An 11,958-nucleotide genomic window follows, 5' to 3' on the forward strand; every position below is an offset into this window, starting at 1 on the left:
TTCAGCCCCGCGCTGCCAGCCTCCCCCCCCCCCCCCCCCCCCCCTCGGCGCGGGATGCGGTCCTCTCCGAACATTTACGGATTTATTTATTTATTATGTATTGATTTGTACATACACAGCGCGTGGGGGCTGCGGGCCCCCCCCGCCCTCCCCCGCCCGCCTCCGGCCTCCCCCCGGCCCCCCATCACGCACCCCCGGGAGCATCACCGCGCCATTGGGGGGTGGGGGGGGGTGAAGGGGGGAACGGCTCCGCTCCGCGCCGCGCGGGGTTAAAGTGCAGCGCGGGGGGGGCGGAACCGCAGAGCGCCGTGCGGGGTCACTGCAGGTAGCGGTACGCCTTGAAGCAGTGGTTGCCCGAGTCCGCCACCACCACGTGGCCGTCCGACGTGAGCGCCAACCCCTGCGGGCCGTACAGCGGATCCGCCGCCGTGTTGATGTAGGACAGGAACGACCCCGCGCTGTCGAACACCTGCGGGACCCCCACGGTGGGACACCAACGCCGGGCGCAGCACCCGTCCTGTGCCCGCAGCCCCAGCGCCTCCCGTGGCTCTCCATGGGCACCACATCCATCCCTGCACCTCCACCCCCACGGCAAACAGACACCCATCCCCCATAGCCCCCCACGGCACACATCCATTCATCCCCTATAGAGCCCCCCATGTGCACTCACCCACCCATCCCCTATAGCCCCCTATGGTCACACACCCACTCATCCCCTACAGCCCTCCATGGGTACGCACCCACTCATCCCCTACAGCCCCCCATGGGCACTCACCCGCCCATCCCCCACAGCCCCCCATGGGCACACACTCACGCATGTCCCTGCACAGCCCCCACACCTACCCATGCCTCTATAGCCCCATGGGCACACTTCCTATCCCTGCTCAGCAGTCCCCGTGGGCACACAGACCCCATCCCCACCCCAGTGGCCCCCACCCCACCCTGTTCCTACACCATCCCCATGGCTTTACCAGCTCTGCCCATGCTCTGCTCCCAGCTGCCCCCATTAATGATCCTATGACTTCAACAATTCTACGATTCTACTGTTGGACTTGATGGTCTCAGTGGGCTCTTGCAACTTTAACAACACTGTGGCTCAGTCCCAGTGTGGGGCCACACACCCCACTCTCTGCCCAGACCCAATCCCTGCCCAGACCCACTGCCAGCAATGGGCCATGCTGGGGGGAGAGGGGCAGGAACGGGGCAGGACCCACCTGGATGCGGCTGTTGCCCCAGTCGGCCACGATGATGTTCCCATTGGCATCCACGGCCACACCGGTGGGCGCATTGAACTGCCCATTGCCCTCCCCGTGCGACCCAAACTTGAAGAGGAACTCTCCATCCGCATTGTATACCTGGGGAGGGGGGTCACCATGGGGTGTCTCCATGGGGTGTCTCCATGGGGTGTCACCACGCGGCCATCACCGCAGGACATGGGAATGGGCACAGCCGCGCTCACCTTCACCGAGTGGTTGTGGAAGTCCGTCACCACGATCTCATTCTTGTTGTTGACCGCCACAAAGTGTGGCCCTGGAGGAGCAGCACTGAGAGGGGATGGGGGCACCGGGACCCCTCCGTGGGGTTAATGTGCGTGGCAGCATTAGTGCAGGCGGTGCCCGGCCCTGGGGAGCGCAGAGCTGGGAGGACCCAGCACCCAACCCGTGGGGCAGAACCCGGAGACGTGGCCAGGACCCAGAACCGGGATCTAGAACCCAAGCCCAGAGCCCAGCACCCAGAACCCAGACCCAGAAACAGGGCCAAGGACCAGGACCCAGAACTGGAGTCCAGAACCAAGAATCCAGTACTCAGAACTGAAAGCCAGATCCCAGAACCTAGAAGTGCAACTCAGAGTCCAGTACCAGAACCGAGACCCAGAACTGGGACCTAGAACCTTAGCCCAGGACCCAGAACGGGGACCTAGAACCCAAGCCCAGAACCTTGCACCTAGAATCAAAATCCAGAATTTGAAACTAGAACCTGAGCCCAGAGCCCAGAACCAGGTCTCAGAACTTGAACCTGGATCTCAGCCCTCGGATACAGCATTCAGAATCAAGACTCAAAATGAGAACCCAGAACTGGAGCCTAGAACACAAGCTCAGAAACCAGCATCCAGAACCCAGAATTGGAACCCTGAGCCTAGCGCCAGCACCAGAACTAGAACCAGAACTAGAGCCAAGATTCAGAACCAGGACCCAGAAATGGAACTTAGAACTTAAGCCCAAAACTAGAACCAAGAGCCTAGAAACCAAGACCCCAACCCTAACCCTAGCATGCAGCACCAGAACCAGATCCAGCACCTAGAACCAGGTCCCAGAACTGGAACCTAGAACCCGAGCCCGGCTCCAGAACACAGAGCTGGAATCCGAGCTCAGAGCCCAGCCCGGCCCCATCTCCACCCCCACCCCCGGGTGCCGCGGTGCCACAGGACGGCTCCCGGCAGCGCAGGCAGAGCGCAGTACTCACCCGGCCCCGAGCAGAGGCAGCCCAAGGCATGCAGTAAGGAGGAGGGCCGTGCCCATGGTATTACCATCGAGTGTACCTGCAAACTGCCGCTCGGCCGTGCCGCGGCTCCCGAACTTGGTGACCAGCTTGCCGTTGGACTGGAAGATGAAGACGCAGCACGCCTTGTTGTCCACCACGATGATGTGCCCGTTGCGGTCCACCGCGACGCCCTTGGGGCCCAGCAGCCGCCCGGCGCCGATCTTCGTCTGCAGCAGGGATGGCATCAGAGGGCTCCCCGTGCCCGCGCCCCCCGCGCCGGCCCCCACCTCACCTTGAATTTGCCCTCGGGGGAGAAGATGCTGACCCAGCGGTTGTCATAGTCGGCGATGATGATGTCCCCGTTCATGTCCACGGTGACGCCGGTTGGGCGCTGCAGCTGCCCCGGGGAGCGGCCGCGCACCCCGAAGCGCAGCCGGAACTGCCCCTCGTTGGAGAACACCTGGGGGAGGTCGGGAGGGGGGTGGTTAGGCAGGCCAAGGGCTGGGGGACGGCGGGGGCCGGGGGCTCCTACCTGCACGCATTGGTTATTGCTGTCGGCCACCACGATGCGGCCGGTGCTGGAGGTGGAGATGCCCTGCAGGTTGGTGAACTCGCCCTTCTCCCGGCCGCGGCTCCCTGTGTGAGGACGCACAGACGTCAGAGGGCGCTGCGCCTCCGCTGCCCCGCAGCGCCGCCGCCGCTCACCCACGCGGAAGATGAGTTCGTCCTCGATGGGGTTCTCCTTCTTCTTGCCGCTGCTGTACATGCTGGAGGGCCGCCGCACCGCCTTCTGCCGGATGTGGCCGCTGCTGGGCGACTTGACGCGGCGCTTCACGTCGTCCGGGGACGGCGGCACATCGCTGGCTTTGACGGCGCGCACGCGGAAGGGGCTCCCGCGGATGGGCTGCCCGTACAGCGCGATGGACAGCTGGAAGTCGCCCTCGGCGCGCGGCGTGTAGAGCAGCTCGTAGGTCCCGTTCTTGTTGTCCTGCACTTCGCTCTCGGCAGCGCCGCCGTCCGGCCCCGTCACCACGAAGCGCAGGCAGGCGCTGCCGCTGCGCACCAACTCGCCGTCCTTGTCCTTGGTGGTGACGCTGAGCGAAGCGGGCTGCCCCACCACCGCGTGCCGCAGCCCCTCGCCCGTGGCCACCGTCTTGTGCGCCGTGGCGCTGGTGGTGATCAGAACTCCCAGGTTGAGGATGGACTTCCGCACGCCGTCGGTCTCCACCACGTAGTCCAGCTGGTCGTTCTCATGCGGGTGCTCGGGGAACTCCTGGCTGGCCAGAGCGCTCAGCCGCTCGCTCATCTGCTTGCGCACCAGAAGCACCTCGGGCGCCGTGCCGTGGTGCAGAGCCTGCTCCGTGAACGCGCAGCTGCTCAGGATGTTCTCCTGGCCCTGGCGCAGCACCTCCAGCTGTGCCTGAAGCACCTGCGGACCGGGCAGCGTCAGCAGCCCCGCAGCGCCGCCGCGCCGCGCCGCGCATCCGTGCCACAGCGCCGGGAGCGCTACCTTCTGCTTGGTCCCACAGATGGCCTCCAGGTCGCGCACCAGCAGCCCCTTGCGCTGCTGCAGGGCCCTCTCCAGCTCCTCGAAGGTGCTGCCGATCTCCGACACCGCCTCGTTCTTGCGCTCCACCAGCTGCTGGCTGATCTCCGACACCAGCGCGATGGCGGCCGCCAGCTGCGGGAGCCTGCGGAGCCGGCGCTGGGCACGGAGGGCGGCCACCACCCTGGCACCCCACAAAACCCCCCACCCCGCGTGCCCCTACCTGCCGCGGATGGCATCCAGCTGCTGCTGCAGGGCCGCCTTGTGCTGCTCCACCACGTCGCGCAGCGGCACGGTGACGTGCTCCCGGTGCTCGCCCTCGGTGCACTCGCGGCACATGGCCGTCTCGCAGGACTCGCAGTAGAACTCCATCACCTGTGGCAGTGGCGCTCAGGGCCCCCCTTCGGCGGCACACCCGCCCCCCCCCCGCCACCCACCTTGCCCTCGTGGTTGGGGCACGACAGGGGCTGCCCGGTGACGGCGCTGACGGGGTCCAGCCCCGGGCCAGGGTGGGGGCCGCGGCTGTCGGGGTCGCGCTGCAGCACTTCCATGAGGTTGGTGATGAAGAAGTTGTTCTGCAGGGCCGCCACGCCACGCTCGGGCAGGATGGAGGTCTGGCGGCACACGGGGCAGGACAGGGTCAGGCTCTGGGGCGGGATATAGTTCTGGAGACACCTGGGGCAGAACGGGGACAACGAGAGGGTCAGGGCCGCCCGCGGGCAGCGAGCGGGGCAGTGGGCACCGGGATGGGGTGGGCAGGAGGACAAAGGCTGCACCACGGTGCATTGAGGGGCACAGGGTGCGATGGAGGGACGGGGATGGGGAAAGGATGGACAGATGGGTGCATTGGGAGGCACGGGAAAAGGGGCTGGGAGGGTGGACAGATAGAGGGGATGCTGCACCACAGCGCTTCGGGGTGCACAGGACAGGACCAGAGGAAAGGGCTGGGGGAGCAGATGGACAATGGACAGAAGGATGGATGGGGCTGTGACTTGGTGCAGTTGGGTGTGTGGCACAGGGCTGGGGGGTGTGATTGGGGGAGGACAAACAGATGGGGGCTGTGATGGGGTGCGCTGGGGTGCATGGGTGGGAGCAAGGGATGGGGCTGGGGGGGTGGCAGATGGTAAGATGGACAGACAGACAGGGGCTGTGCCATGGCACATCAGAGTGCATGTGGCAGGAGCATGGGACAGGGCTGGGGGTCAGACAGGATGGGCAGGGATGGGGGGACGGCCCACAGACAGCTGGCTATGAGACCTCAACGTGGGGCCATAGACAGACAGACAGACAGACAGATGGATAGATAGGACAGGGCTGTGCCAGACGGGAGCAGGGGAGTGCCAGGGGTGGGCAGAGGCCTGGGGGGGCACAGAGAAAGCAGATGTCAGTACAGAGCCCTCAGCCATGCTACAGTCCCCTCCCCCCCCCACCCCATCCAGACCCTGCACTGCGGGACAGGAACAACCCTGTGGCCACAGCCCACATCATGGGGGTTCTGGGGCCATGGGAGCAGCAGGACCCCAGCTCCCAGGATGAGTGGGGTGGCCCCATCTTGTGCTGGAGACATGCGGGGGAATGCAGTGCTGCACAACTTGGAGGCAGCGGGGCACAGCAGGGACACGGCGGGCAATGCAGTGCGGCACAGTGGGGACACAGTGGGGATGCAGTCTGGAAGCATTAGGAGTGCAGAAGGGATGCAGGGGGCACAGCAGGGCAGTGGGAATGCAGGCAAGCACTTTCTGGAGGCAGAGAGGTGCAGTGCAGGCTCAGCAGGACACAGTGGGACACGGCAGCTCCAGCCTGGCTCCTGCAGGAGCTGCAGGAAGGAAGGGAATGCAGCGGGAGGAATGGGGCCCTGCAGGGATGCAGCGTGAGTGCTGTGGAGCGCAGTGAGCACACTGACCTGCAGGAGGTGCGGTGGGGGATGCATTGAGGATGCAGTACACGTGCAGTGGGGTGCAGTAAGGGGGTGCAGTGGGGGTCAGGGTGCAGCGGAGGGGCACAAGCAGAGACACAGTGGGACACAATGAGGACACAGTGAGGATGTAGTGGGCTTCGGGGGGTCCAGACACTCAGTGCAGGCAATGGGGGTGCAGCGAAGCCCCTCTCTCGCGAGAAGTCTTCGGGGAAAATGCTTTGGTGGATGCAGTGCAGCACATGGGGGGGGGGAGGGAATGCAGTGGGGATGCAGCAAAGATGCAGTTGGAGGCAGCAGGGCACAGCAGGAATGCAGTGAGGGAGATGCAGCAGGGCCAGCGTACAGCAGGGATGCAGGGAGGGTGCAGTGGAGGCGCAACAGGGATGCAGCGGGGATGCAGCGAGGGTGGAACAAGATGCAGCGGGGATGCAGCGGGGATGCAATGGAGGCGCAACAAGATGCCGCGAGGATGCAGAGGGGATGCAGAGGGAGCAGCCGCGATGCGGTGCAGTGCTGGGGGGTGGCGGGAGGGGCCTCACCTCTCACAGAAGGTGTGCAGGCACGGCAGCACCTTGGGGTTGCGGTAGCGGTCGAGGCAGATGCTGCACACCAGGAACTGTTTGTCAATCTGCCGCACCACCGGACTGGCGTTGGCCTCCCGCTTCGCCATGGCGGCGTCCCCGAGGCCCCGCGGCGCTCAGCCTGCGGGCGGGGCTGTCAGTGCGCGCCGGGCCCCGCACCGCGCCCCGCACCGCGCCCGGCCCCGCACCGCGCCCGGCCGCAGCCGCACCGCCGGCAGAAGGAGCGCAGTCCCCGGTCCGGAGCGACCCCGCCCGCCCAGCAGCGCTCACCCCGCACCGCACCGCTGCCCCCGCAGCGCTCCCTCTCGCCCCGCGGCCGCCCCCTCCTCACGCGCCGCACGCTCGGATCCCCCCGAGGGCACCGCCGCTCCCGGCGCCCCGCGCCGCCCCCCACCCCCCCCGCCCCGCGGCGTTATCTCCCGGCCCCGCGTCCGCTCACGGCGCTGCGGCGGCCCCGCGGCTGCAGGCCCCGGCGCGGCCCCGCCCCGACGGCCATTGTGCAGGCCCGGCACCGCGACGTCACCATCCGCCCCGCCCCGGGGGGGCGCGGGGCACCGGCACCGGGATGGCGCTGCGCGGCCCCCGCCCGCCCGGCGGTGCTCACCCTCGCCCGCTCCCCCCCCTCCCGCGCCGCTCACACCCCCGCCTCGCGCAGCGCTGCCCGCGGCCCCGCACCCCCCCGCACAGCCCCACCCGTGCCGGCCGTGTCCCGGCCGCCCGCCCCGCCCCGCCCCGCGGCCGCGCTGTCACCTTCCAGCCCGGCTCGGCTCGGCTCGGCTCGGCTCGGCTCAGCCCCCGCCGCGGGCAGCCGGGGCCGGCGGGGCGGCAGCGCGCATCGCCGCGGCTCGGCTCAGCCCGGCCCGGTTCGGTTCGGCCCGGCCCGGCGCGGCGGGGACTGCGCCAGGGCTGGGCGCGCTCCGCAGCCGCATCTGCCCGAGCGGCGCGCACCACTGCGGGGGGGGCGCGGCCCCGCGCGTCCCCGCGGCAGCGCGAAAGGGGCTCAACCCCCCCGTGACCGCCCCGCCGGGGCCCGCAGAGCCCGGAGAGCCGCTCGGAACCGGCGGTGGGAACGGGGCGAGGGGCGCCCACGGGCGCCCACGGGAAAAGCGCACCAAATGCCCCCTCCGCGCCCCGCCGATGGTCTCGCCCGGGCTGTGGCTCTGCAGTGGGGGGGGCTCCGGGCGCGCTCCCCGCATCCCCGGTACCCGGCGGTTGCCACGGCAACGGTATCCCGCTCCCAGCATCGCCGGGGTGGAGGGGAGAGGGGGGGCGGTGAGGCTGCCGGAGAGTTCGCGTGGGGAGCGGAGCTCCCGACCCGACCGCCCTAACCCTAATCCCAACCCTAACCCTAACCCATCCCTCCGTGTCGCCCCCCGCGCCGCTCCCGCTCACCTCCGCGGAGCCATGGGGGCACGGAGGTACCCCGACCGGACCGGGAGTGCCGGTCCTGCAGAGCCCCTGAGAGCCGCCGCACGGCGGCCCCGGCCCGGAGTTGCCCGCGGCGGAACCGGACGGGCAACATTCCTCGTGCCGTCATCGGCACCGGCACTGCCCCACCGCCACCGCGAGGGGACACGAAACCGAAGAGCCGGGGACAAACCTGCGGGGAAGGGAGAGCGGGGGATGACGAGTCCTTGATTGGGGCACTCCGTCCCACAGTCCTCACACCCAGGGCAGGACGTTATGGACAGCTGGGCAAATAGGACATGGGTTGTGGGTGGGTGGGCTCGGGATGGTGGCTCAGAGCTGCGCCCTGCCCGGAGCCGAGAGGCAGCGCAGCACCACGGGGCTCTGCCCTGGGCCCTCTGCTGCTGAACATCTGCTCTGTGTGCACGGGGGCACTGCCAGGATGCAGATGCAGAGCAAGGGATGGCATCGGCCCCCGCTCTGCTCAGCGCCTGCTAAACCACATCTGGACACCGCTACTGGTCTGGGGAAACACAAGCGCAGGAAAAGACTCGGCACACCGCCCCAGGTTCAAGGAGGGCCCTGGGGATGGAGCTCAGGATCTGAACGCCAGGAAGCACTTCTGCACAGTGAGGTGGCAGAGCACGTCCACGGGCTGCACAGAGGCTGCAGAGTTTCTGTTGAGGAATGGCTCCACAGCCGAGGGGGCCGTGGGTCTCTTGAACAGTTGTACGAGCAGAACAGGCCTAACAATTGGCAGGAGACACAAATGGAAAAGTACTAGCTTGCTATGATGGCTCACGGAGCAAGAATTTGTGAGCTCGGGTGCTATGTGCACAACTCAGGCTAGGAGACCTTGAGGCTGTGAAAGCAAAAAGAAAAGCTGAGGCTGCAGCTCAGATAAGGGGGCAGCTAGCCTGGGAAGAGACTGAGGAATGGAATGCAAAGAACAATGCGGTGATTAATGCTGTATCTGTAGCTATGCCAGCAAGATGTGTGATTCTATGGCCAGTGGTATTGTAGGGCAGGGGGCTTTTGCAATGCTCCAACCAATTACGAGCTGACGCTCCTTCGCCACGATCTGTATAAGTGTGTAAGTAACGGTTAATAAACGGAGATTCTGATGCACTCATAGTGGGTCATATCATCACTCCCCACATGGCTCGGCCAGCGAACGGACTAGATTGCAGTTTCCAAACCCTTGGGAATCCACAGCAACTGGCAGCCGAATGGGGACCAATGGGAGACCGGGACTGCAGGTCGGAGTGTTCGTGTAATGTGATTCGGACAAAGAGCACCGACGTCGCATGGTCGAGTTGGGGGGCAGCACTGCCTACACCGACCGAGAGGGGTCTGCACGGATCCGGAGGGCAACGAGTGGAGCTCCAGTGATTCTCCATTGGGCGCTGCGTACGACGGTGGGACGCGGGTTGCAGTGCACCATGGAAAGAGAGGTAGCCCTAAATGTTTTACAGCGCTTCTTAGAGAAGCGAGGGGTAGATTCGGGCGCCGTGGAACAGGTGCCGGGGTTGATCGCCTTTGGTAAGATGGATGGAATGTTTGTTCATTCCGTAGAGTTCTTTGAGGAGGAAGCGTGGCGGAAATTTGGGGACACCCTTTGGCATAAGGTGATAGATGAGGATAAGGGTGCAAAGAAGCTGATGAAGGCATGGAGGGAGGTGATTAATTGCATAAAGAAACACAAGGTGGAGAAACAGGTAGCGGCCACGGTGTCACGACACCTGGAAGGGCTCCCTGAGGACGCTGGATGGATAAAACCTGGCTGTGATTATGTCCCAATACCTCCGTCCAGTGTGTCTGCCCCAGTTCGAACTAGTGCACTTCGGGAGGTGGGGGAGTCAGCGAATCCCAGTGCCCCCCCCTTAGGTAGTGTGGGAGATGAGAGTGAGCACGAGGCTCCTGACCTGCACCCACCCAACCCGGCGGGGGGTGATGGAAATGGGGATGAAGGCTCTAGGCAAGCTAAGGGTCCTTGTCTTACGAAGGGTTCCTGTCTTACGAAACACAGTGAAGACCCCAGCCTCAATAGGCAGGCGGCAGCAAAGGTAACTGCGCCCCGACCCGTCCCCAGCCAGTCACGCCCCTCTCGACTCGATTGGACCGCCGTAGCGAGAGAGGCGATGGGGGCGGGGGATATGGCGATGGTTGCGGCAGGGATGCAGGCGTTTCCCGTCCTGTACGAGCAGGACGGGGAAGGGGGTCGCCGAGGGGACCACGTGCCGCTTGGGTGGGAGTTTTTGTCACAACTGCGGACCGCGGTCAATGACAGTGGGCTGCATGGGGAGCCTACGAAGCAGATGTTGAACTATATTTGGGGCAGCAGCGTGCTTGTCCCAGAGGACATTAAGGTGATAGTGCACATGATTATGAGCCAGTCGGAACAGCTGCTGTGGCAAGCACACTGACAGCGGTTGTGTGAGATTAGCTTCAATACCCCTCGAGCTGCTGAGGACCCCTTGTTTGGCGTAACTGTACAGCAATTACTGGGCCTGGGGCAGTTTGCTACCCCAGACATGCAGGTTCACCTTGGGCCTGATGTCTGCCTTGAGGGGATGCGGACAGCTCGACAGGCACTGGAGATGGTCAAGGCATCCGCCCCGACCCCATCCTATATGTCTATAAAACAAGGGAGAGAGGAAACTTTTGCGAGTTTTATAGATAGGGTAACAGAAGCCATAAACAGGGCATGCGTCCCGGACTGGATGAAAGCCGCACTGCTTCGTCAGTGTGCGATGGAAAACTGCAACAGCTCTACTAAATCCATCCTGGTTACTCTCCCCATTGATGCTGCTATCGAAATGATGCTGGAGCACATGAGTAGAGTACCGGCAGGGCCGCAGGCACTCTTAGTGGAAGTGGTACGAGAATTGGGAGGCAAGTTGGCCGAAGCCCAGACCCAGGCTTTTGCTGCTTTAGCTCCGTTAGCGGGGGGAGGAGTGCCAAAAGGTGCACGGCCACGAAGGAGTCAGGGACTGCTATCGCTGTGGGAAGGAGGGGCATTGGAGAAGGGATTGTAGGGCAAAAGTTTGGTGTGAAAACTGCAACTCTGTGACCCACAGTACGTTGGTGTGCCGCACGTCGGGAAACTCCGGGATGAGCGCGAAGAGCCGCTGTGTGCAGACAACAATGGCAGCTCTGATCGTATCCCCCCCAAACGGGACACCGTCGAACCACTCACCGCCAGCAGCAGTCAGCCATAAGCCACCACCAGTCTCCAACTGCGGCCCGTCACAAGGGGAAGCCTCGGCTTGGACCTGGCAACTGCAACAGATGTAACAGTAATTGACCAAAACCCAGTCTGGGTCCCTTCCATGGCCACAGGACCGATGATAATCGATGGATCACCAGTAGGATGTTTGCTATTGGGACGTTCCTCTACGGGCCTTAATGCAGTGACTGTTCTTCCAGGACTCATTGATGCGGACTTTACGGGCGTTATCTAAATTGTCATCCAGACACTGTTTCCCCCTATACATATTCCCACCGGATTACATATTGCTCAGCTTGTACCGCTACCAGCACTAACTCAGAGCCTGCAACCAGAATCTGACATGACCGGGGCAGACAAGGGCTTTGGCTCCACAGGAGGCCTCGTTATGCTTACAGTGCCCATGAAACAGCGACCGGTGCTCACCATCACTCTCTACTCCGCCGGCCTTCAGTGTGACATTGGTGCTCTGCTTGACACTGGCGCAGACATCACTACTGTGGCACAGCAGTGTTGGCCGCAGTCCTGGCCTCTTGAACGTGTGGACAAAGGAGTAGAAGGGGTAGGGGGAGCTGTTGTGGTATCAAGAAGTGTACAACCGATTCAAATCTTCATCGACGGCCGTTAAGCGGACTGCCGTATTACTGTTATGCCCTTACCAACTGGGGTACAAGCCCTGGTGGGCCGAGATGTTTTGGATCAACTCGGCATAGTATTGACCACGCGAGACTCGGGTTTTCGCTGGCGGCCTCTGTGTGGGTTTTCCCGATTCGTCTCACATGGATAACTGATAAAC

At 64.3% G+C, this 11,958-nt stretch overlaps 1 protein-coding gene across 5 annotated transcripts; it reads right to left on the bottom strand.

Annotated features, from left to right (window-relative positions):
* Positions 1-69: 69 nt before the first annotated feature.
* Positions 70-8,026, bottom strand: TRIM3 (tripartite motif containing 3). 5 transcript variants are annotated; one of them, XM_422922.8, is made up of 12 exons: positions 7,919-8,026; positions 6,485-6,647; positions 4,465-4,702; positions 4,251-4,402; positions 3,992-4,172; positions 3,187-3,910; positions 3,014-3,117; positions 2,774-2,941; positions 2,540-2,708; positions 1,460-1,530; positions 1,215-1,355; positions 70-469 (listed from the first exon to the last, which is right to left on the bottom strand). In XM_422922.8, the coding sequence occupies exons 2-12, from the start codon at positions 6,613-6,615 to the stop codon at positions 317-319; spliced, it is 2,232 nt and encodes a 743-aa protein (XP_422922.3). In that variant the 5' UTR covers positions 6,616-6,647; positions 7,919-8,026; the 3' UTR covers positions 70-316. The 5 variants fall into 5 exon arrangements, with proteins under 5 accessions (XP_422922.3, XP_004939021.1, XP_015136413.1 ...); XM_004938964.5 differs by having other exon boundaries at positions 2,528-2,708; XM_015280927.3 differs by lacking the exon at positions 7,919-8,026 and adding an exon at positions 7,277-7,457 and having other exon boundaries at positions 2,528-2,708.
* Positions 8,027-11,958: the final 3,932 nt, after the last annotated feature.

Source organism: Gallus gallus, chromosome 1 (assembly GCF_016699485.2).
Source record: "Gallus gallus isolate bGalGal1 chromosome 1, bGalGal1.mat.broiler.GRCg7b, whole genome shotgun sequence".
In the NCBI taxonomy this organism is placed as follows: domain Eukaryota; kingdom Metazoa; phylum Chordata; class Aves; order Galliformes; family Phasianidae; genus Gallus; species Gallus gallus.

Bases quoted from the DNA above. Each gene is read 5' to 3' on its own strand.
- TRIM3 (XM_004938964.5), bottom strand. From the start codon at position 6,615: ATGGCGAAGCGGGAGGCCAACGCCAGTCCGGTGGTGCGGCAGATTGAC. The intron at 2,709-2,773 runs GTGAGGTGGGGG...TCCCTGCTGCAG, and splicing joins CCCCCGAGGGCAAATTCAAG to ACGAAGATCGGCGCCGGGCG. The intron at 470-1,214 runs GTGGGTCCTGCC...GGGGTCCCGCAG, and splicing joins GGGGCAACAGCCGCATCCAG to GTGTTCGACAGCGCGGGGTC.